At 43.3% G+C, this 26,138-nt stretch overlaps 1 protein-coding gene across 1 annotated transcript; it reads left to right on the top strand.

Moving 5' to 3' along the window:
• On the top strand, window positions 1-24,923 carry LOC147107828 (uncharacterized). The gene is made up of 8 exons (XM_086007169.1): window positions 1-130; window positions 275-328; window positions 1,191-1,328; window positions 8,852-9,004; window positions 13,560-13,729; window positions 14,918-15,162; window positions 16,043-16,195; window positions 17,127-24,923. Exons 1-8 carry the CDS (start codon window positions 92-94, stop codon window positions 17,861-17,863), a joined length of 1,689 nt encoding a protein of 562 aa, XP_085863295.1. The 5' UTR covers window positions 1-91; the 3' UTR covers window positions 17,864-24,923.
• The last annotated feature ends 1,215 nt before the right edge of the window (window positions 24,924-26,138 follow it).

Raw genomic sequence — 26,138 nt, 5'->3', positions numbered from 1 at the left:
TTTTTCTTTGCACTTAATAGACTGTTGTAAATACATTGTATTTAATTCCAGGAATAAAGACTGTACTGATTTTTTTGAGATTTGGAGTACCATGGAGAACTATTCACTGGACTCTCAAGAAGAGGATGAGGTACAAAAAATAATCATAAGCTTACTACTTTAAATGTTGATACAGTTAGCTTAACTGATTTGGGTTTATTCTGTTACTTTTAAGGAAAATGAAACTTTTATATAGAAATTACTGTACTTCAACTTAAATGTCATCTGATTTTAGGAAGAAGATGAGACAACCAATGCTACTGTTGCAGGAACATCTACTGCTAGAAGAGTGAGTAACATAGATTAATGATTCCATTAGCAAAAATATTGTATGATTGTTAGTCTAGCTGTAGGTTTTGGTGCACTGCTCCACAGTGGGTACCTGTTCAAATTCCTACTTTAGCATTTGTGCTGTCCTGCCCAATGTGTACAGGAGGATTTGCTACTTTTCATTGTGCCAGTAGCTGGACTGTTCTGTGGTTGCACTATATTCTACTTTATTTTTGGGCATTGAGGAAGAAAAAGGGAAAACTCACCAACTAAACAGGAAAAAAGGTGGCAGCTTGCAAAATGTAAATTTAATATGGGTCTTAATATTTTTCTTAACAGTCCTCTTGACCCTGTTTTTAATTCAAGTAAACATTTTTTAGGCATTCAGCATTTATAGTATTGAAGTGGCCTTGCCAGTGGTTAAATAAGACAGACAGGGTTAATTGTGGCTGAATATTTGTCTTGAGACTACTTTCTGGTCCAATAACTCAATTCCTTTATCCCAATGACCGAATGAGCACCCAACAGTGAAGGGATTTTTTTCTTCCTAAACTTTATGAAATCTTTTACTGTTTCAAAACAGTGAATGTAAACTGAGTGCATTGGTAATGATTCTGGAATACTGCGACTGTTGCATGATCCAGCCAGATCATAGCTCATTAACAATTTTGTTTATGATTGATGTTGTCAGTTCTGTATTCATTTGCAATAGATTTTCATCCTTAAAGTTCGTGTTTAAAAATGGGATTATGGTGCAAAAATTGTTGCATTAGTTATTTCTTTATGTATTTAGCATTACTATTAGTGACTTACATAGAAAATGCATATTTTTATGATGCAGACTCATTGATTACTTTGATCTATTTTGTTCCTATGTAAAGAATCATCCAAGGCACAAATTGAGTAGGAACTATGATATCAGTACATGGAAAACCCAGTGCAGGGAACTGGTGGAGATCCTGTTTCAGTGTGAAGACTCTGAACCATTCAGGCAGCCTGTGGACCTCGCTGAATACCCAGTAGGTTAATTCAGACTATTTTCCACAGAAACTAATTAAAGGCTTATATTAAGGAGGTGAATTATGTCAAGAAAATACTGCATTTAAGGAGGTGAATTATGTCCAGAAAACATTGCATTTATGTATCAGCTTAGGTGGTTGAATGCTGAACTCACAATCAAGGGGTAGTATGTTTGAGCAGGGAAACCTGACACTCGGACTTGTTTTATCTATCTATCCCTCACACTCCCCCTCATCCTACTGCAAGCATACCAACTAACAAACTCTTAGGCCGCAATTTTCTCAGTGGTGTCGGGATGGTGGCGTGCGAGCTGGTTTCCGGGTTCCGGTCCCGCTCCCAGCTGCAGCTGCTCTGTCAAAGGGATATTCCCTTGATTGGCCTTGCTAAGCCCGCCCTGCGGGCTTCCCAGCCGATTATCAGGAAGCGGGTCTGATGACGTAATTTGATGACACGTCATCAGCCGGTTTCCTTAAAGGGACCACGGCCACTTTGAATTTGACAGTTGAGGTGCTGCAAACACTGACCAGCACTGCACAAAGGTGGACGCTTGCACCCAGGCTCTCCAGTGACTCCCTCCAAATGTTTATGGAGGGAGTCACAGCACGCAGGGAGGTTCTCTTCCCTTCCAAGGGCGGAAGAGACCTCCTCAGGACACCCAACGCAGCTGCACATTGCACAGGAGGGCAAAAGCAGGGATGTCGTTAGGGGCCTCTGGCTGCAGTGGCACCAACCTTTCATTGATCTCAGTGGATCAGGAAACGTTACTGCAAAGCCACACTCAAACTCACCCTGCTGTGCCACTCAACACATCCCCATCACTCTGCCTTCCCTACCCTACTCCTGCACATCCTTACTCACACCAACTTACCTTGCACCTCCACCCAACCCTCTACATTGTCACTTCCCCATCTCACTAGCCACCCCTCACACTCACCCTCATCCTACTGCAAGCATACCAACTAACAACACACAAGGGTAGGCAATTGAGAGGTTTAGCCAATGTCCATGTGAAGTTTCTGGGAATGTGTTTGTGGTAAACCACTTTTATCGTTCACTATCGTTACACTATGGTTATCACTGTTTACACTGTTGTATCACTACACAAGGTCACCTCTTGTCACGCTGTTATACCTGGGCTGACCACAGCTGACTCCGCCCATGGCTCCGCCTGCTTGCCCAGGTATAAAGGTGGTCGACTGGCTGGTATTCCTCCTTGTTGGACCCGATCACCCACGAGGGTGGGCTCTGTTATTTAGCCAATAAAAACCTATAGTTACTATCTTAACTCGTCGCTTTTCATTGGATGAATTGATAGGTATATCAATTTTATTGGCTAAATTTTGAAATGAGTGGATCGGAGCAGCCAAACGGCCAGCTACAACAGCCACAGCAGCCGGCCTGGCTGCGAGCCCTCCGACCGCCATACCTGGATCTAAACCCTCAGGCAGCGAATTCAGCCCTCGACTTCGAACACTGGCTGAGCTGTTTCGAATCCTACCTGGGAGAATCTGGCGTGCCTCCGGGATCCAAACTAAGAGTTCTGACCGCCCAGGTGAGCCCTGAAGTATTTGCATTCATCCGGGACCTTGCTACATACGAGGACGCCCTCAACCTGCTGAAAGAGCAGTACCGGAGCCCGGTAAATTCTATGTATGCCAGACATCTCCTAAGATCCCGCTCGCAGCAGCCAGGAGAGTCTGTAGATGAATTTTTACGGGCGCTACAAACACTCGGCAGGGACTGTGACTTTAAAGCTGTAATGGCTGCAGAAAATACTGAAGGGAATATCCGCGATGCCTTCGTGAAAGGCCTTCGGTCCGACTACTCACGGCAAAGACTGCTCGAATCAAAGGACCTCGACCTGAATACAACTGCAGCCCTCGCTCGCTCTCTGGAAGTGGCCCATCGGGACCTCGAGGCGTACTCCAGGTACTGTGCTGCGCGACCCCGGGACTCGGGCCCGACCCCGGCCGCAATACCCCTCGCACCGCCGCCTCTGGGACCTACCTCAGCGTCGGCGTCCCAGAACCGATCGGGACCGCCACCCCCGGTACCGGCTGCGACATCGGAGCCCCGCGATCGGGCCGCCGGCTGCTTCTTCTGTGGCCAGGCGAAACACCCGAGGACGCGCTGCCCTGCAAGAAACGCGACTTGCTCCGACTGCCACAAGAAAGGCCACTTCGCGAAGGCCTGCAGGGGGAGAGCCACAGACGCCAGCAGTGCCTCATGCGAGTTGTGGGGGCGGCCATCTTTCATCAAGGCCACAGATGCCAGTATCCCCTTGTGTGAGTCGTGGGGGTGGCCATCTTTGATCAAGGCCACCGACGCCAGCAGTGCCTCATGTGAGTTGTGGGGGCGGCCATCTTCTCCGCCATTTTATTCAACGTCGTGGGCGCCGCCATTTTGTCCACCACACTCGACCGCCACCTTGTCTCCAGACCCGACCACCGCCTCACCCGCAGACTACAGCAGCTCGCTCAGCCATACACTAGCCTCCGTCACACTGGACCAAGCTCGCCCGCATCACCTGTCCAAGTCCATGATGGACATCAAAGTAAACGGCCACGCCACGACCTGCCTGTTCGACAGCGGAAGCACGGAGAGTTTCATCCATCCAGACACGGTGAGCCACTACTCCCTCACTGTCCGGCCAACGCGCAACCGGATCTCGATGGCGTCGAGGTCCCATTCTACAGACATCAGCGGCTACTGTGTTGTGACCCTGTCGGTTAGGGGCACGGAGTATAAAAATTTTAAACTCCTTGTCCTGCCCCAGCTCTGCGCTGCCGTCCTACTAGGGCTGGACTTCCAATCCCACCTTCAAAGTGTCACTTTGGCATACGGTGGACCCCTCCCCCCACTCAGTCGACAACCAGCAGCCTTTAAACCGCCCACCGCGTACCACCTGCGGCCTATCCACCCTCAAGGTCCCACCCCCCTCCCTGTTCGCTAACCTCACCCGCGACTGTAAACCCGTCGCCACCAAGAGCAGGCGGTACAGCGCCGGGGACAGAGCTTTTATTAGCTCTGAGGTGCAGCGTCTCCTGAAGGAGGGCATCATCGAGGGGAGCACCAGCCCCTGGCGTGCCCAGGTCGTAGTCGTTAAGACCGGCAATAAAAACCGCCTGGTCATCGACTACAGCCAAACCATAAACCGGTACACCCAGCTGGATGCATACCCCCTTCCCCGCATATCTGATATGGTCAATCAGATTGCACAGTACCGGGTATTCTCTACCATCGACCTTAAGTCGGCCTATCACCAACTCCCTATCCGCCCTGAGGACCGCCAGTATACCGCCTTCGAGGCGAATGGCCGCCTCTACCACTTCCTTAGGGTTCCCTTCGGCGTCACCAACGGGGTTTCGGTCTTCCAAAGGGAGATGGACCGGATGGTTGACCAGAACGCGCTGCAGGCCACGTTCCCTTATCTAGATAACGTCACCATCTGCGGCTGCGACCAGCAGGACCACGATGTTAATCTGGAGAAATTCCTCCGAACGGCTGAACCTCACTTACAATAAGGAGAAATGTGTGTGTAGTAGAGAACGGAGTCATCGGCCCCGACCCCGAAAGAATGCGCCCCCTTATGGAGCTTCCCCTCCCCCACTGTCCAAAGGCGCTGAAGAGAACCCTGGGGCTATTCGCCTACTATGCCCAATGGGTGCCGAATTATGCGGACAAAGCCAGACCCCTCATGAAGTCCACCTCCTTCCCCCTGACGGCAGAAGCGTGCGCAGCCTTCTCCCTCATAAAGGGAGACATTGCTAAGGCCACAATGCACGCGGTGGATGAGTCTATCCCTTTCCAAGTGGAGAGCGATGCATCCGACTTCGCCCTAGCTGCAACCCTTAACCAGGCGGGGAGACCTGTGGCCGCCTTCTCAAGGACCCTCCAGGGCCCTGAGATCCGACACTCTTCGGTCGAGAAGGAGGCCCAGGCGATCGTGGAGGCAGTACGACGCTGGAGGCATTACCTGGCAGGCAAACGATTTACCCTCCTCACCGACCAGCGTTCGGTCGCTTTTATGTTTAACAACAAGCTGAGGGGCAAAATCAAGAACGACAAGATCTTGAGGTGGAGAATCGAGCTCTCCACCTATGATTATGATATCTTGTACCGGCCTGGTAAACTGAACGAACCCCCAGATGCTCTATCACGAAGTACATGCGCCAACGTGCAAATTGATAGACTGCAGACCCTCCACAACGACCTCTGCCACCCCGGGGTCACCAGACTTTACCACTTCATTAAGGCCCGCAACCTGCCCTACTCCATCGAGGAGGTCAGGACCATGACCAGGAACTGCCAAACCTGTGCCGAATGCAAACCGCATTTCTTTAGGCCGGACAGAGCAAGCCTGATCAAGGCCACCCGCCCCTTTGAGCGCTTGAGCATCGATTTTAAGGGGCCCCTCCCGTCCTCTGACCGTAATGTGTACTTCCTCAACATCATTGATGAGTACTCCCGTTTCCCCTTTGCCTTCCCCTGCCCAGACATGACCAGTACCACGGTCATCAAATGCCTGAACAACCTCTTCGCCTTGTTCGGGTTCCCGAACTATATACATAGCGACCGGGGCTCATCCTTCATGAGCGAGGAACTTCGCCAGTTCCTACTAGCGAGAGGTATTGCCGCAAGCAGGACCACCAGCTACAACCCCCGAGGGAACGGCCAGGTGGAAAGAGAGAACGCGACTGTCTGGAAGGCCGTTCTCTTAGCCTTAAAGTCTAAGGGCCTCCCAACCTCGCACTGGCAGGAAGTCCTCCCGGCAGCGCTGCATTCCATCCAGTCACTGCTTTGCACGGCCATTAACGCCACCCCCCATGAACGAATGTTTGCTTTCCCCAGGAAGTCGACTACGGGAACCTCGCTACCAACATGGCTGACTTCTCCGGGGCCTGTCTTGCTGCGAAAGCACGTGAGGGCCCATAAAATGGACCCCCTGGTCGAGAGGGTGGACCTCCTGCACGCCAACCCCCAGTACGCCTATGTGGCATACCCAGACGGGCGGGAGGACACAGTCTCCTTACGAGACCTTGCACCCTCGGGCACCCCTGAGACACCACCGTTAACCCCCCCCCCCCCCCCCCCACTCCCCCAAATCCAGCCCAGGTAGACGGCATGCCGGAACCCCACGAGCCTTCGCCGACCACGCAGACACCAGCATTAACATCGGATACTGCACCACCACCGCCGCCGCTGCTGCGCCGATCAGAAAGACTTACGAGGCCTCCGGACAGACTGACATACCCGAACTGGTAGTACACTTCACCCCGCCGGACTCAAATCTAAACAAGGGGTGAATGTGGTAAACCACTTTTATCGTTCACTATCGTTACAACAGTGTAAACAGTGATAACCATAGTGTAACACTACACAAGGTCACCTCTTGTCACGCTGTTATACCTGGGCTGACCACAGCTGGCTCCGCCTGCTTGCCCAGGTATAAAGGTGGTCGACTGGCTGGTATTCCTCCTTGTTGGACCCGATCACCCACGAGGGTGGGCTCTGTTATTTAGCCAATAAAAACCTATAGTTACTATCTTAACTCGTCGCTTTTCATTGGATGAATTGATAGGTATATCAGTGTTGTCATACAGTGAAATCTATATTTTCAACACTGCCCCTTATTGGACAAATCTGTGCGCACCTTGAGAAGTGTCTTACTGAGTTCCAGTGAATGTTGAGACAAACTTCCCCCCCGCCCCCCCACCAATGCCCCCCGGCTATAGTGATGAGTGTGCATGAAATGGCTTTGACATTAAAGAGGTGCTTTACAGTGCTGGTGTGGGATGGTGGCAGCCAGGGTTTACAGCGTCAAATGAAGTAAATCTGGCCATGGTGATGCCATCGCTAGCCTTGTGGGTAGCAATGTTGTCAGGAGCTGAAGCCATGTGTTCTGTGCAGCATCAGGTGATGATGTTGGTGTTGGGGCTGATCGTGGAAGGATTCAGAGGACCAAGGTCTGATTTTTTTTCAAGGGCACCCATGTTGCTGGAATAGATGGCAGCTGCAGCTGCCATGACAGAAGCGATCTGTTAGTGATGAGAGAGGTTGTTCCAGTGAGGTGGCACTGGACATACAGTTGCCTCTAAACACTTGCAAACTAAAGAAATCTCTATGTATTACAAATGCAGTAACCAACAGTTTCTGCGCTCTGAAACTGACCATCTGCAACATGGCATCCTTTACATCACTTCTGCAGCTGTCCGCTTTCAAATACATCAGAGCAGACTCAACTCACGCAGGGTGAGCTGGCGTGTTCCCCGAGCAGCGGGTAACCCGTGGGGAGCATGTAAAATTTGAAGGAAGCCTCAAAATGCCATTAAATTGGCTCTTAACAAGCCATTTAATGAGCTCAGTTTTCTCCCCCGCAGCTTGGTGTCGGGTCAGTTCTCCGCTGACAGACCCAACACCAGGGAGACTCGCGTGGAGGCGGGTTGACAGCGGGTTTCCTACCCGCTGTCAATCTTTGCTATTTTGACAGCGGACCTGCCTCCAAACCCGCCCTCAGCGCCGGCAAAATTCCAGCCTTAAGCTTTACAGTCCCTGCAGTGTTTTGGTTCTTTGGCAAGGTCAGAATGCTTTCTTTTAAACATATTTATTGAGTGTAACTATTACAGGACAAGGCAGCTTCTAACCATAAGAAAATAATTATGCAAATTACACAAGGTATTCAAATTCTTCCCCAACTGAATTCTTGGACTTTCTGAAACAGTTATTAATTGACCGACTATCCAATTTTGGTAAATTGCAACATTTTCTTCGGGTTTGAGATTTGTTTCTATGCATCCCTTTCAGTTGAAGATGATGATGAGTCAGCTGCATATACAATATTTTCTCATCTCTCTTTAAAAAAAAAACGGAAATAAAGATTAAAATAAATGTAATAAAACTAGAGAAAGGCACTGAAGTACAAACCGATTGATGGAAATGCAGTTATTTAGTTAGCAACCGAAAGAGAAAAGCTAGGTTATGTTCTGGGTGGGGAAAGTTCTTTAGAGCCAGTATGGATGCATTGTTTTTGAAAATTTTATACCTTGATTTTCCCACCCCGATCGGCACATGGAAAATGTAACCGTTTTCTGAAAATTAAAAGAAACAAATTTTACATTGTAACTTTCATTTCAGCGACATTTGTCTGCCTGTACTTAATGCGTTTGGACTCAGTTTTGAAAGATTTTTGAAAAATATTTTTTGTAGCAAGCTTTTGTCAGCATTGCTTTTTAATTTATCTTGCTACAAAATGCCTACTGGACGTGAGCATGTGCTAAGATTTCTTCTGTTGATCAGCCAGGCATATATTGCAAAATATATATCTGAAACGCAGTTCTGCAAATGTAAGGGTACATTTTTACTTTTTTATTTAAATTCTGAAGATTTATTGAAGAATTAGAATTTTTAAAGCAATCCTTCATGGAAAAAACATGCATTTTATATTGTAAGCAAAGAGAAATTGTGGGCATTTCTGCTGGTTTTAAGTGCTAACTTGGTTTTGATACTCCATGGTCATATCTAGGATTACAGGGAAATTATACACACTCCAATGGACTTGGCGACTATAAAAGAAGCATTAGAAATGGAAAATTATGAGAGTCCCATAGAACTTTGCAAAGATGTGCGATTAATCTTCAGCAATGCTAAAGCTTATTCCCCGAACAAAAAGTCTAAGGTAAGCTGAATGAAACACTTTTTTAACTAATAATAACTTATTTGAAAAGAACTTTCCTTCTGTTTCGGATACATTTTTGAAGTCAGTGGAAATAAAAATCAAAGAGAGATGTAAAACTGGCTGCCAACTCATTATCACCCATTTTACTCTATCTCACAAAGTCACGATCTACCCCAGTGTTCCCACAACATTGCTGCTCTTGTACTTCTTCGTGGTAAATGTCAAAGGGCAGACGTGCTGTCGAAGTAACCTTGGTGAGATGCTGCAGTGCCCCCTGTAGAACCTACATACTGCACCCATCCAGGAATATTCCATCACACTCCTGACTTAGATCTTGTAGATGTGCCACTGTGTGTGCATCTCTCTGTCTCTTGTCTGTCTGTCCCTCTCTCCCGAACCCCCCTCGCATCCCCTTCTCTTCCCCCTGATCCCCTTCCCTTTCCCTCCTGATTCTCTTATCTTCCCCCCACCGTCATCCCCTTCTCTTCCCTCCCCCCACGCCATCCCCTTCTCTTCACCCCCACACCGCCATCCCCTTCCCTTGCCCCCCCCCGCACCGCCATCCCCTTCTCCTCTTCCCACCCCCCGCCCCATCCTCTTCTCTTCCCACCCCCCCGCCCCATCCTCTTCCCCTTCTCCTCTTCCCTCCCCCCACCACCATCCCTTTCTCTTCCTCCCGCACCGCCATCCCCTTCTCCTCTTCCCCCCGCACTGCCATCCCCTTCTCTTCCCCCCGCACCGCCATCCCCTTCCCTCCCCCGCCCCACCCTCCTCTTCCCTCCCCCCGCCCCACCCTCCTCTCCTCTTCCCTCCCCCCGCCCCACCCTCCTCTCCTCTTCCCTCCCCTGCCCCACTCTCCTCTTCCCTCCCCCCCGCCCCACCCTCCTCTCCTCTTCCCTCCCCCCCGCCCCACCCTCCTCTCCACTTCCCTCCCCCCGCCCCACCATCCTCTTCTCTTCTCCCCCCCCGCCCCCATCCTCCTCTCCTCTTTCCTACACCACCCCCACCACCTTCCCACTGAAGAATTTTAAAATACTGTAGGTAGATATATAAAACTGCACTATAGAATGAAACATTTTCCAAGTTTTCAGCTCCTGGTTTATTAACCTATGTCTTGCTGAATAGTGTGTTTGTATGGACACAGGGCTCAACTATGATGTCCATTCCTCTCTTGTCAAGTGCTCTGTTCCCCATTTTTAAATAGCCTCCCAATATTCAATGTTAAGACTCATTGATGCAGAATAGTTACTAGGGTGAGGTCCTTAATTGTGGGAACCATATTTGTTATAGATCAGCACCCACAGGATAGAAAGTGACAAAATTGGAAAGAGAAACCATTTAATGCTAATTTTGGATGGATTATAAGAACATAAGAACATAAGAAATAGGAGCAGGAGTAGGCCAATCGGCCCCTCGAGCCTGCTCCGCCATTCAATAAGATCATGGCTGATCTGATCCTAACTGCCAATCCACTATCACATAACCATCTCCTGCATCTAACAGAATTAGACACACGAAATAGGAGCAGGATCAGGCTACACGGCCCCTGGGCCCGCTCCGCTAACCACAGGGCCATGACCGATCCGAACCTAGACTCGTGTCCAAATTCCTGCCCGCTCCCCGTAACCCTTAATTCCCTTTACTTCTAGGAAACTGTCTATTTCTGTTTTAAATTTATGTAATGATGTAGCTTCTACAGTTTTTTGGGGCAGCATATTCCATGGACCTACCACCCTCTGAGTGAAGTAGTTCCTCCTCATCTCAGTTTTGAAAGAGCAGCCCCTTATTCTAAGACTATGCCCCCTAGTTCTAGTTTCACCCATCATCGGGAACATCATTGTGTAAGATGTGGATGTGAGTGTTGGTAGGTAGAGATTGTTGGTGGGTGAGTGCTGGGGGTGTGGTGCTTTGGGCAGTGTGTGCAGACTGTAGTTCAGACAGTGGTATGTAGTATTTGTTAAGGCATTGACTCACCCTGACCACCCGAGTGAGGTCATTAAATTTCTTCCTGCACTGTGTGTGGGTCCTGGGGACCACAGTGCTGCCCAAGACATGCTGGGCAACCTCCCTCCACATGGCACGGAAGACTTGCAACGAGGGCCTCCTGCCAGTTACATAAGAAATAGTAGCAGGAGTAGGCCAATCGGCCCCTCGAGCCTGCTCCGCCATTCAATAAGATCATGGCTGATCTGATCCTAACCGCCAATCCACTATCACAGAACCATCTCCTGAATCTAACAGAATTAGACACACGAAATAGGAGCAGGATCAGGCTACACGGCCCCTGGGCCCACTCCGCTACCCACAGGGCCATGACCGATCCGAACCTAGACTCATGTCCAAATTCCTGCCCGCTCCCCGTAACCCTTAATTCCCTTTACTTCTAGGAAACTGTCTATTTCTGTTTTAAATTTATGTAATGATGTAGCTTCTACAGCTTTTTGGGGCAGCATATTCCATGGACCTACCACCCTCTGAGTGAAGTAGTTCCTCCTCATCTCAGTTTTGAAAGAGCAGCCCCTTATTCTAAGACTATGCCCCCTAGTTCTAGTTTCACCCATCATCGGTAACATCTTCCCCGCATCCACCCGATCCAACCCCTTCACAATCTTATATGTTTCAATAAGATCGCCTCTCATTCTTCGGAACTCCAATGAGTAGAGTCCCAATCTACTCAACCTCTCCTCATATGTCCATCCCCTCATCCCCAGGATTAACCGAGTGAACCTTCTTTGTACTGACTCGAGAGCAAGTATGTCCTTTCTTAAGTATGGACACCAAAACTGTACGCAGTATTCCAGGTGCGGTCTCACCAATACCTTGTACAACTGAAGCAATACCTCCCTATTTTTATATTCTATCCCCCTAGCAATGAAAGCCAACATTCCATTGGCCTTCTTAATCACTTGCTGCACCTGCATACTAACCTTTTGAGTTTCGTGCACCAGGACCCCCAGATCCCTTTGTACTTCAGTACTTTCCAGTTTCTTGCCATTAAGATAATAACTTGCTCTACGATTTTTCCTGCCAAAGTGCACAACCTCACACTTTCCAGTATTGTATTCCATCTGCCAAATCTCTGCCCATTTACTTAGCCTGTCGATGTCCCCTTGAAGGTTTTTTATGTCCTCCTCACTCACTACTTTCCCCCCCATCTTAGTATCATCTGCAAACTTTGATATGTTACACTCGGTCCCCTCCTCCAAATCGTTAATATAGATTGTAAAGAGTTGGGGACCCAGCACTGACCCCTGCGGAACACCACTAGTTACTGATTGCCAGTCTGAGAATGAACAATTTATCCCAACTCTCTGCCTTCTGTTAGATAGCCAATCCTCTATCCATGCCAGAATATTACCCCCAATCCTGTGATTTTTTATCTTAAGCAATAATCTTTTGTGTGGCACCTTGTCAAATGCCTTTGGAAGTCTAAATACACTACGTCCACTGGTTCCCCTTTATCCACCCTATATGTTACTTCCTCAAAGAACTCCAGCAAATTTGTCAAACAAGACTTCCCCTTCATAAAACCATGCTGACTTTGTCCTATTAAATTATGATTATCCAAATGTCCTGTTACTGTCTCCTTAATAATGGACTCCAAAATTTTACGTACCACAGATGTTAGGCTAACCGGTCTATAGTTTCCAGCCTTCTGTCTACTGCCCTTTTTAAAATAATGGTGTTACATTAGCAGTTTTCCAGTCTGCCGGGACCATTGCCGAGTCCAGGGAGTTTTGGAAAATTATTACCAATGCATCCACAATCCCTACCGCCACTTCCCTCAAGACCCTAGGATGTAAGCCATCAGGTCCAGGTGATTTATCCGCCTTGAGTCCCATTATTTTACCAAGTACCACTTCCTTAGTGATTTTGATCATGTTTAGCTCCTCCCCTCCTTTAGCCCCCTGTTTGTCCAGTGTTGGGATATTCTTAGTGTCTTCTACTGTAAAGACTGATGTAAAATATTCATTCAGTGTTTTTGCCATCTCCATATTTCCCACCATTAATTTCCCGGTCTCATCCTCTAAGGGACCAACATTTACTTTAGCCACCCTTTTTCTTTTTATATAGCTATAAAAACTCTTACTATCTTTTTATATTTTTTGCTAATTTACTTTCATAATCTATCTTCCCTTTCTTAATCAATCTTTTTGTTATTTTTTGCTGTCTTTTAAAGTTTTCCCAATCCTCTATCCTCCCACTAGATTTGGCTACCTTATATGCCCTTGTTTTTAGTCGAATACTATCCTTAATTTCTTTACTTAGCCACGGATGGCTGTCTTTTCTTTTACACCCTTTTCTTCTCAGTGGAATATATACTTTTTGGAAGTTGTAAAATAACTCCTTAAATGTACACCACTGACCATGTATCGTCTTACCCTTTAATCTATTTTCCCAGTCCACTCTACTCAATTCCGCTCTCATACCTTCATAGTCTCCTTTATTCAAGCTTGACCTATAAATAGTGAGTCCATTAGGAAGTTGGTGAACTATGATTTATATTAGAATGCTCTTAAAATATTAACAGCCATCTTTTCCCCAAAAAAATTAGATATACAGCATGACTCTGAGGTTGTCAGCATTTTTTGAGGACCAAATTCGAACAATTGTCTCCGATTATAAAACGGCTCTAAAATACAATAAAAGGAGTCAGCACAAACAGAGATGCAAGAAACGTCTGCACAGTTCTGACGCCTCCAGATCAAGTAGCAGAGCTTCCAGGTATGTTATTTGTGTATGGCGTTATCTTTAAACAGATCACCACAAAAATTAAGCCAGTGGTCAATTTTTTAAAACAATTTTTAAAACCACTGCAATTCCATAGATTGGCCCTAGCTGTGCAGCATGGCCTGACTGTGGGTAGGAGGGGGTTAATGGAACTGGCAGGTGACATATAGTGAGAAAATTTACACACAAGACTTTGGAAACTCACCTTTTTGGAGCGTTTCAGACGTAATACTGTATTATACCAATTTATTTATGGTGCACCTTGTCGAATTCCACCTCCATGGTCCATTTTAATGTTAAGTAACTTGGGGAAAGATGAGGCTAGTTTTTCTTTTGGCGGGGGAGGGTGGAAGATGAATGGGTTTGAATTAAAATGGTGGTTATATATCCAAAAAGTACTTGTAGGATGGTAAAAGAAGAGATACATTACTGTTAAAAGTAGATAAATGGAATGATTAAACAATGGATATATCCTGTAAGGCATGGAAGTGTTAATATTTCCATTATAATTGCATGTAACAACTAGTTATATAGATTGCACACTAAAATTGAACATAAAGTTCAATCACTGGGACTAGTATGGGATTTTTTTGTTGCTAACTATGAAGCAAAGTCAATTATGCCATTATTGTAGCAGGAATTCCATACCAAGTTTATTAGTAGCAGTGTGAATTTGGTGCAAAAGTCAAGTTCTGGCTGCCTCGGGGTGGGGTGGGGGGGGGGAGAAAGAGAACCAAAAGTGTTTGAGAAAAAACCTTTATACACCGCAGCTGAGAAAAGAATCACCTGACCAAGATGCAAAGGTCTTAATGGGATAGTTTTTTGAGGTGTTCCAAGCAAATTGCAAGTGTGAGGTTTTTGGCAATATATAATAATTCCCATGTGACATTAGAAGGGAAATATCATAATGGATATCTAGCATTATGGGTAGAGAGAGATGCCATTCTGCACATCGTTGTCTGGAGAATGTAGTTTGCATGAATACAGAATTTGAGAAAATAATGGGGATTTAAAATTGTGTGTATGTGCATATGTGTCTTATGTTATACTATACCACCCATAAGGTCTACATTCCTTTAGAGTATTGCTTACAGGTACCACCATTTGGTTACCATTTATAATTTCAAGAAAGTAGCCAGCAATCATCTTGAGCTGTTTACCTTTTTTTTGTGCAATCTTTAGTCCAGAACGAAAACGGAAACCAATGAAGACTCAGGCAAAAGTGGAACATCTTTCCAAAAGATCTACCTCGTTAAGTTCATCTCGGATCAGCTCAAGTAGCACTGAAGATAGTGCCTGTAGTGATGCTTCTGAACATTCTTCTACATCACCCAGAGTGAAGAATATGAGGGCCAGGGCACCTGTCCTAACTGTAAAGAAAGAAAGAATCAAAGACTTGCCCAATGGGTCAGTTGGATCAACAACCGGTGAGCAAACAAACTGAATTCAGTTTGATTCATGTGTGGGATGTTTTACTATGTTAAAGACATATAAATGCAAATTGTTATTGAATAAACAGCATAGTACAGTGTAGTTCTGTATCCGTTTCTATGATTTTATATGTCAGGTTTTATGTGCATATGTATACATTTTCTTTTATTGGCCATAGTGAAATCTTGATATTATGTTTCGATATATTGAATCTTGATTTACTTTGAAGTTTAGCTTGGTAATCATTCCTAGAATAAAACTGTTTTAAATTTTAGTTTCATATATCAAACTAATTTTGTGGGTGCATTCACTTGCTGTTGGCATGGTCCTGCTTCCCTGGACTGTCTAACTGGTCTCCTGTTGTCCTAGATTGCTGCGTGTATTAGCACTATATTTAAAACTAGCCTGACTTGCCCTCTATAAATTTCACATTACTCTCTAGCATTTTTCTGCCACTCTCTTTCCATCTCCCAGTCAGCACAATACTAGGATTCTGAACAGTCGGCACTGTTCCTAACTATGCCTCTGGGTTGGTTTGTTTGAACTTAACAGGTTTTATGGTATACAAAATATCAAGTCTCAGTGATGATCTGTTGCTGGTTTAAAAAATAATAATGACGAGATTTAGATTTTTTTGAATGAGTGACCTGATGCTAAAGAGCTCTGGAAAGCCTTTTTAAAATTAAAATGAGCAGTGATACCTTTTGTGAGAAGTCCCCTAGTGAAGGTACAGGCAAAGGAAGTGAACAAGATCCAGAGCAAATCTCTAAATGTAAGCAGAGAACAAGCCCATTTAGAAAGGGCTTTGCATACCTGAGTACTGTCAATAAGATTATAAATAATAGAGCTGTCTTTCTATGATACTGTGTTTCCTAGCATCAGAAAGTGGAGACTCCAGTGAAAGCTCTGCTGAAGAGAATGAAAGCACTATGAAATCTACAGCCTCTTCTCCAAATGGTGCTTGGGCAGAGTCTGTGGCTGGCAGCAGTAGGATAGTAAGAAAGCGCATGTTACCGAAACACAAAACAGGTGAGCATGATTGAGCTACTGATTTTTTATTAAAATATATATATGAACTACGTGGTCCTTTTTGGTTTAGATGCACATCTTGAAAAGCATCTGATTTTGAATTTCACTTGCATAATAGTTCAGATGAGACTGACATGCTGACCCAGCAGTGTTTGGGATAAAACCTGTCCTCTTCATTACTGTGTACCATGGATTACAGTTTCAGTGTGCTGCACTTGTTACTGAATTGTTTTATTTACATTACAAGATTGTTCTGGGGAGAGTTGAATGATAGTTTAGTGTATTGATTCTTCTGTTCCGTTCATTTGAGGTATTGGTTCACTTCTTCCTCTTGTCATTATTAAATGCTGGCATGATCTAGTTTATCATGCACTCAGCTGAATCACAGGATTGTAGGTTCAAGGCCCACGCTAGAACATGCGCACATAATCTATGCTGACATTTCGGTGCAGTACTGAGGGAGGCTGCATGATGGCAATGCCCTCCTTTGGATGGGATGTTTAAACTTGGGCCCTATCTTGTTCTAGAGTTCAGCTGGATGTTACAAGATCTCATGGCATTATTTTAATTAAAAACTGGAATTGTCTTGGTAGAGTGACTAACATTTCTCCCTCATTCATCAACACCAGAAGCAGATTTATCTTGCAAGGTGTAAAATGTCTGTAGTATTTGCCTATATAAGAGTTGCTACTCTTCATTGTGTGTGAAATGCTTCTGAGACGCATTTAAAATGGGTTTGGTTTTTTCCTTTATCTCATCTTTCAGTACCATTTTGACTCTCCAGCAGGCAAGGTGATCTGGATTATGTTTTTTGATACAGGGTATAACTACCAGAAGTTCTGATTTGGCTCTTCCTAATTTTGACTTAATTTATATCCCTCTTCTAACTGAAGATTTTCAAAAGGTGAAACCATGTTTTATTCTGTTACAGAAACAGCTACAAGTGGTACTCAGGTAAATGGACACAACAGAAAATTGGTCCGTCAGACTACTGCAGCGAAGAAACGCAAGATCTTGAGTGATTCTGAGGAAGAAGACTCCCATTCTGAGAAGGAACAGGAGCTGTTCAGTGCTGTTAAGAGAAGAAAGATTGCCAATGTTTTGGAAGATGATGACTCTCTGTCTGAGAGCCAGCAGCAGCAGAAAGAGGAAGGCAGTAAATCTAGTTCTAGTAGCAGTACCAGTTCTGCGACTGAAAGCAGCTCAAGCTCCAGTTCTGAATCAAAATCACAATCAGACTCTGAATCCCGATCTGTTTCTGATTTGGATAGCGATTACAATGTGAAAGCAAAGACAAAAGTGAAAGCAAAGATAAAAGTGAAAACAAAGACAAAAGTCAAGAAAGGGAGACCTAATAGAGTTAAAGGGAGAGGAAAAAACAAAGTAGCTGTCTCTAAAAAAGTCACCAGCAGGTTAGAATACAAGAAACAGCAAAGGATTTTGGACAGCGATGAGGACGAGGCGGATGATGATGACGACTCTGATTATGTAAAACGAGATCATGTTTGTAGACCATCTGCAATAAGGACCAGAAATCAAGGCAGAAGGACTGTACGATATGATGATTACGATTCAGATACAGACAGTGTCTTGCATAGTGAGGTTGCTAACCATGGAGTGTCCAGGTCTGGACGGGTACGGCGAATACCCATGAGAGTGAGAGACTGAGATGCAGCCATTTATTGGCATTGTACCACTGTGAATTTTTTTCTCTAAAATTTCAGGGATTATATTTATATTTTTCTGGATTTATTTTCTGGGGGCGGGGGGAAAGCTGGCTGTTCACGGACACAAAATCATGACCGATATTGCAACCATTAAGGAACATGTAGTAACAGCACAAGAAACTGCAATAGTACATAAGGCAACTCTAGCAATGTCTATGGGCCATGCTAGAAAAGTGTGTGCAACTTAGTTTTGTCTACTATTAAGCACTACAGCTATGGTTATTTATTTTTGCTGCCTTGCATGTATTTTAAGCCAACTGAACAGCATATCTCTGTCTCTCCAGTAGTCAAAGCAGTTATCTTTCACATGTAGACACTGGATTACAGCAGCAGGAAGAAACACAAGATTTAAACCCATCTTCTTCCCATGATTTGTGATGATGACTTTGCATTAATTGAATTTATGTTTCAAGTCAAATATTTTTGTCTAAAGTGTATTTTAATACCAATTTAGAGATTTTTTTCCTTTGGAAGGAGAAGGGTAGAAGGGAAGGAAAATTGCTTTTTTAAAAAGTAAAAATCCCACTGTAGTATGGTAAGGGTGAAAAGACTTCAGATTTTCTTTTCAAATAGGTGCACAATATTGCACAAAAGCCTGTAACTTTCTTTTGTCCTAACCCTAACGTACCTTACATTGACGACTAATAGTTCAGTCTAGTAATAAATCAGATACTGCTGATGGTTTAAATTTTTAGTCACATCAGCAGCCATAGTCTGTGCCTGATCAATTTGCTGATTCCTGTGTTTGGGTAAAGGACAGGAATAACATAATAAGTGTACTTCTGGCTTTACTGGTCAGAGTGTATAAATATTTTTTCCCATTTATTAAAAGTTGGAGAGGAAAGAGATGATCAGTATTTACACAGTACTGACCTGATTCTGATCTAATTACTAGTGTAGCATCAGTGCAAATTTATTTGGAATGTGAGGAATGGCTTGGCACAGAGTTAGAAGTTATAAGCAGATAAATTAGAAAATGCAGGAAAAAGATACCCATATTTTGACATAGTCTGGTTTAAAATCAATTTTACCTCCGCTTTTCTGGTAACTTACTTTGTTTCAAATGAATCCAATTTGGTTTATTTAATTAGTTTTTGTTTATCTATGCAAATGTTTATTGCTGGCCACCAAGTTTAGCAGAGAGTAGAGTCTTAAAAAAAGACCTTCATTAAAGGCAATTTCAAAACATTTTGGGTGTTTTTTTTAACGAGGGGTAATCTGAGTGAATTCAGAAAGCATGGATTAACTTTGGAGTGAATATGGTGCTCTCACTGTGATAAATCACATGTGAATATTCCAAAATAACACTTTAAAGTAGAAAGTATATTCCCAAACCATGGGTCACCAGTGTGTTGTTGTGCAGTAAACCATTGGTACCTTCAATCTGTACTTTTAACTGAAATTACACCCATTTTCAGGATTTGTAAAATTTGTTTTGAAGAACATTTTTCCTGCCCTTCACTTCTGAAGGCAGTGTATCACACTGAGGTACAATTCCATGGACAGTGCCAGCCATTGGCACCTTACTCGAGTATCCATGTGTGTCTAGGCAGTGAGCATTAATAGGCTGATCCAACCAAAGGGTTGAGGAGATGCAGGGGTATTTCACCCAACAACCATATGCAGATACCAAGTGTCGAAAGATAACATAGGAGCACTTGCTGTCATTTTTCCTCCTCAGTTTAGATGGTTAACTGTAGCGGCACCATCACTGCTCAAACCAAGATTAGCCAACAACAGATAACTGGGATCAAGCTTGGGGCTTTGCTGGTCTATGCTCTATCATGATGCTACTGTAATGGGTCATTGGAGGAGCCCCTGTGCGTGTCTTTAAAATTCCACAGCAAAAGTCACTCAAATTTGGACCGGATCTGCAATAAATCACTGATGCCCAAAAGTTGCTAGACAGAGCCCCCTTCAATATCTTCAACTCAGTTATGAATTATAGATCACAAAGAAACTTCACAAGAATGCTGCAAGAAAAGTGATTCCATAGTTTTGTTTGTAATGACAGGAATGCAAATGCATCAAAATAAATTTCCAAATTACTAACCGGCATGGGACCATGGTATAGCTTTTCTGCCTATTTCTAAAACCGTATATCGAAGTCTATATTGTGTCCCTCGTGCTATAAATTGTTTTCTGAAGACATCTACCCACTGCTAACTGTTATGTTCCAAGAAGTGTTAGCATGCACGTTTTAATTTACTGTTTGCAGATTCATACAAAAGTGCTGGATTGTTTTTAGTTCTGTTATTTTACAAAATGTGTAAATTTCACTTTGGTTTACAACAAGCCATTTATTTAAGAAAATATTTAATTTGTACTGAAACTAGTTAAGTTTTGTTTTTCCCGTTAACTAAATTGACCTACCCCTTTCATGTATTCAGATTTGGCCATTTCGAAAATCTATGACAACAGTGAAATTAAACATCTTTACCTTGCACATTTAGCGGTTTAAAAGAACACACAAAGCAAAGACCTATTCAAACTTGTGAATCTATGAAGTTGCTGACATTTTTGGCCAAGCAGGGCAGTTAGCCACCATTCTTTAGAGGTGTGATCCGGTTATACCAGCGATGGCTTGCCTACATCATTTCCCAATTACCACATTTTTTTTCGAGGGTGGACGGAGAGAAAGGAAGTCACCTTAAAACTGATTTTTTTATGCTGTTCAATCTTATAGAAATGGATGTTTAAAAAAAATTGCAGCCAAGCTTTGCATTTGCCATGTGCAAAATGTGCTAGGGATACCAGATCACCTCTGAAGAAGAGGAGGCAGTTGAAATCTCTAAACTCATCTGAGTGAGAGAGCGTAATTTGACATTCAGCATGATTTATGCATGCAGCCACAGTTTTGTTCAGTCTGATGTATTAAAAAAAAACTAACGGCAAGTGACCTTTTAGCTCATCCACAGTTTATTGTTGTGGAGTTTTGTTTATAAAAAAGAAATTGGTGCCTTCAGTTTTGTTTGTGCCTACAGTGATACCAGATGATATTTCTAATCTTTCTTGTGGCAGTTGTCCTCCAGGAGCACATTGAAATTAAATGTTTTGCCCCAGCCACACCCCTCTCCCCACCAACTCCAATGTTGCAGAATATTTTGCCACGGTCAGATTTTCTACATTTAATGTCCATTTCAAAATGGAGCTGTAGTTTTGATGAGGTGGTTACGGTTGTATGTAAAACCTAGGGGGTAATTTTAATCTAACTCACTAGGCAGGGAACCCACAGATTGGGATGGAACTCTGGTTTTACACCAGGCCCGCTAGTACTCTCCATTGTCTTCAATAGTGAATAAAATCGGGCGTGTGTAAAGCCAGCGTCACACCCGATGCCGCCAGTTTCCCGGTGGTCGAGTTAGGTTTAAATTGCTCCCTATAGTTTATTTCTACTTTTCTTTTTATTTGCTTGCATTATCTGAGAATCTAAACTTGTGAATTGTCTTCCACTTAGGAATTTTGTTGTGGGTTAAACATCCCTCAATATTGGATATTGTTTAGATATAAGGAAAAATTGTGCTAATTCTGCATCAGTTGGTGCATTTAAAAAATGTCAATTTATAGAGTAACCACAACAGTCAGATACTTTGCACCAAGACTAACATTGTTAACTAACTATAAACACTTTTGATGTCTTTAATGGAGCAATAAACCCATCAATGGAGACACAGGAAGTTCTCGTATCCCAATTGTATTCCAATGAATGTAAAGATGGCAGTTTCAAAAATGGTAAAGCTGAGTGTCTGAATTAATCTTGATGTACCTCAATTATCAACCAATGCTCATATTGCATATTTCTACTATGTAATTCCTTGGCTCATGAAGCACGTAGTTTATTTTTGATTTAATTTATTACCATGGTTTTATTTTCTCTTGTCTGTTTACAATAATTAGTTGAGCAGCAAAATGCTAAGAAATAACTACATATAATGTTCAGCACATGGTACAAGTGAAAACAATTCATAGCCTGTAAAAAAACAAAAAACAATTACCATGTGGATATGCACTTGTGTATCAACTACTTTATGTACATGGTACTAGCTACTTCAAAGTATGCATTCCCTCCTTGACAGGAAGTAAATCTTGTTCATTTTTAAATTCCATCATGCCATTCCCTTACCACCCCCCCCCCCCCCCAACCCCCCACCCAGTCAATTGTAAGAACATATTTGCCCTGTAGAACATGGTACACTATTTCTAACTGAATGTGGGCCGGTGACCTACTCCTGTGTCACTAATACCTAGGAGCTGCACAAGAACAGCATTGGCTAACATTTGTTTTCCAACACTTCCCCCCCCCCAATCCCATAATTACATAATGGTCTACCCTTTTAAATTTTGTATTGCATGTAAAACTGGTCATATCAACAGGTGGATTTATCTTCATATTACCACTGGCAATTAAAATGCCTAGTATGTAAAGGCAGGACCTTACTACATGACATCATTTAGACGATCAGTCTGTTGCTGAACAAAACCATGTTTCAACAGGAAACATTAGCGCCTGACATCACTCAAAGCACACTAATATATTTTATTAATTGAAAAGTGCAGTTTATGGCAAACTAAAGTTAAAATCTGTAGCAAAATAGTGATAAAATCCAGGTATCAAATTGCTGGCTTTTGCAGGGGTACAGGTCCACAGATTCTGGGCACCCTCCACTAATTGTTAGCCTTAATAATGAGTATTAGCAGGCTATTTGACTGTGGGTTGAGCAGTACCAAGCCTGATTCTAAAGACTCACTTTGTATAGAAGATTCCATTCATTGAAATAAACTGTTCACACTTGTGCCTGCAGTGTCAGGAGGCTGGCCATATGGAGGCACTGTGGCTCTGCCCAATCCTTCTATTCACATATATACATATTTGGGAAAAGATGGATTGTAATCTGGAATAGGAACCCTGACTATTTTCCCCTCCCCTCCCTTGCCCGGGGATGTTGTGACCAATTGTATTCCCATAGCCCCCCTCCTCTTCCTTTCCCTGTTGGCTAACAGCACAGAACAGGGGTTGAATTTGTAATAGAAGCATTGGCACAATTGGGTACCATTCTGTTGTACAACCAAAATTCTGCTTTGATGATTTAAAAACAAATGTTGCACACAAACAGGCTGCCTTTTTATATTTTAATGAGGGGACAAGTCCCAGATAACTTGTACGTGACAAAATTAGATCTCTTCTGACGATGAATTATTGGCATTCTCTTTCTAGTTTTTTTTTGTAAACATGCACTCGCCCAGAAAATGTAATTTTAAATTACTATACCAAGTGATTACACTTGTCAGACAATGAAATAATAGTTGCAATGAATTAATTTTCTGGATGTGTTTCTTGACCGAGTTTTATCCTTAAGCATGATGGATTAATGAGTAACCAAGAGTTTTCATTACATTTACAGCTGATTTGGATAGCCTACCTCTTTTATAAAAAGAGGTTTATTTTTCAGGTGTGACTGGTTTTCCGAAGACCGCCACCCAAAACGTCAACCTTTATCCTTCAGACCTATTGTACATTTTCAGCATGTGTTTTTCTTCATCTTTTATATTAATAAAATGCAATTCACATCCAACATTATGTTAACCGTTTAATACAAGCACTTCAATTGACTGCAAAACAAGTTATAAAGCCATTTCAGTTTAGGAACAAACTTAACCCTTTTTAATCTAAAAATAGTTTCCCCATATGTCTAATATCCAGCTGAATTGTATCACTCTTTAGTTTAAGCTCAGATTTCTTTCAAATAAAAATTTGGAGGACAACTGAGAAAAAAGAAAAAAAATCTATAGAGCAAAGTTTTGTTTACATACTGATATTGCCTGTAAAACTTTTCAGACTTGTTAGCTTGATCAGCAACTTTCTAACTCTTTGGGAATAACGGTATAATAAGTGACTATGCATTTGGGTTTCCAGTTATGAGTACAATATTGGAAAAAGGAAACACTAAGAATTTTGTATGGCTGTTTATAAAAAAAAAAAAAGTATTATAATTAAAACATTAACTGATTTTGATTTTACAGGCAGGTAAATAAAATTATATTGCTTTTGGATAATGTGCCATGCTTTACTGTGTTGCGTACTCTGCAACTTAGTGGGTGATGTTTCCACAGACTTCCAGTCCTGGTAGTTGTTAACTTATGCATGTGTGTGATACAGCAGCAATGTCCCAGATGATGTGATTATGGCATTTGAGGTTTTATTTGGGGAGGAGAGCAGCATTCCCATAATTTCAGAAGTATTGCCAAATTAGCGTGAGGCATAATCCGCCTCTTGATTCCTTCAGTGGACAAGTTTATGAATTAGTTATTGGTTGAGCCTCTAGGTGGAATACTTAAGTGTTCGATCTTAAAGAGAACGAAAAACAGCAGGACGGTAACCATGTCTGCATGAGCATGCCCCACTATTACACTGCAGCAGCAACAACAATTATAGACCAGTCTAAGGATCAGACCACCCCTCATTTGTGACTGAAGGCAAAACTGGCAGGAGTTGGGGAGGGGGGTATGAGGGATTAAATGGGTTTAAATAATTTTGAAAGTACAGTTTAGCTCTAAAGTACAGAATAATCTTGCTGTCCCCACTTTAATATTGAGAACGTGTTTATTCCTTTTCCTGGGACATTGCTTTTGCCAAATTGTTTCTATTTTGATCTCAGGACCCTTTATATGTACAAACTGAAAAAAAGGAAGAATCAAATTATTCAGGGAGAGGTGTTTGCCTGATTGGCAGACTTCTGTTTTCTTTGATATGCAAGGAAAAACATTGGCAGATTATTTTTTGTCATTTTTCTGGCAGTTTATTGTAAATTGTACATATGTAAATGTTTGGAAAACCTGCAATTTTTGCCTTAGCAGCATAGCATATTGTACAAATTAATAGTGTATGTGGTTGTGATTATGCTATTTTCCAAGTTTTATGTGGAAAACTGATTCCCCCTGTAAAAAAAAAGAACACACACACACACTTCCTTGTTTAAAAATAAAAGGCATTTCAAAAATTCTGTCCTTGTATTCTTTGCATGGATCTATGGTGAGTTGTCATGTGAACTTTATGGAGCGGCCTCAAATATGGGACCATTGTGGGTAGCCACTATATATCAGGAATTCTGAGTCAGGAAAGGTGTGTAAACCAGGAGGAGAAACTGGCAGCAGGAGGTAATTATTGGGGGTAGGGAACACAGACAGTGTTTAATGTCCGTTCTTGCATCTCCATCTTATCAATGTTATCAATACCCGTTCTTCCGAAGTTCCAAATATGCTGGCGTACATGCTCTTCTTGCATTTGCATTGTCATTGTGTTGAAAGCAAAGCACTGTTTCCTACTCTAAATTATTCTTTCTTAGGACCTTAAGACAATAAAACTCCTTCACTCCCTCAGTATACATGCCAACAATCCATGTTTTGTGAGTCTGGTCTGTTTGAAGCTGAAAATTTGCACAGACCAAGCCCCCCATCAGTGCGTCCTACTCAAGTCTTACTGCTATTTGAAGTGATTCTTGCCATTGCAAACTAGATGGGAATTCCCGCAATTCACTGATAATATGTAGGGGCCAGAATTACTAAGCAGCAGCAGTACTCTCGGAGTGGTGGGGAGAATCTGGTTTGTGGGAGGAGGAGGGCGAGTACCAGCGTTAATTGAGAGGGAGGAGAAAAGGGAAGTGGCAGCATGAATTTCGGTGGGGCTTCAGAGCAAGGTAAGTAACAGTTTAAGCTTGAGGGTTTGGTGTGGAAAAGAGTTCCACCATGGGCTGGGGTGTGGAATGATTTCTCTGAGCTGGGTCTGAAGTTGGCAAAGTGACTTTCAACTGGCATGGGTTGGCTGTGGGGGAATGACCGTTGGTAGCTTTTGAAGCTTTGACACTAAATGTCACTGGGGTTAATTTTCACTGTCATCGCTTGGGTGGTAATCTGTCAGATCGCCTGCCTGTGGTCGAACCCACACAATTTGCATCCCACTGAACTCAGTGGCATGAAAATCAGACAGGCCATCTGTTCCGATTACTGCCCAGGTGGGGAAACTGAAAATCACCCCCACTGCTTTCCTTAATCTATTAATTGTAAATTGTTTTAAAAATAATGCATTCTGGTTAACTTTAATAAAAGTTTGTATGTGCTTTGACCAGCACTCCTCCCTGAGAAATGTGCTACAAGGTGGGGTGCACATGGGTGGCTATTTCAGCAGTGTGCAGAATTTTATGTGCACAGCACTGACTAGA

Source organism: Somniosus microcephalus, chromosome 14, assembly GCF_052327205.1.
Source record: "Somniosus microcephalus isolate GS21.2 chromosome 14, FLI_Smic_1.0, whole genome shotgun sequence".
Classification (NCBI taxonomy): Eukaryota; Metazoa; Chordata; class Chondrichthyes; order Squaliformes; family Somniosidae; genus Somniosus; species Somniosus microcephalus.
Note: the sequence above shows the minus strand (reverse complement) of the source record. Positions and strands in the feature narration are given on the sequence as shown.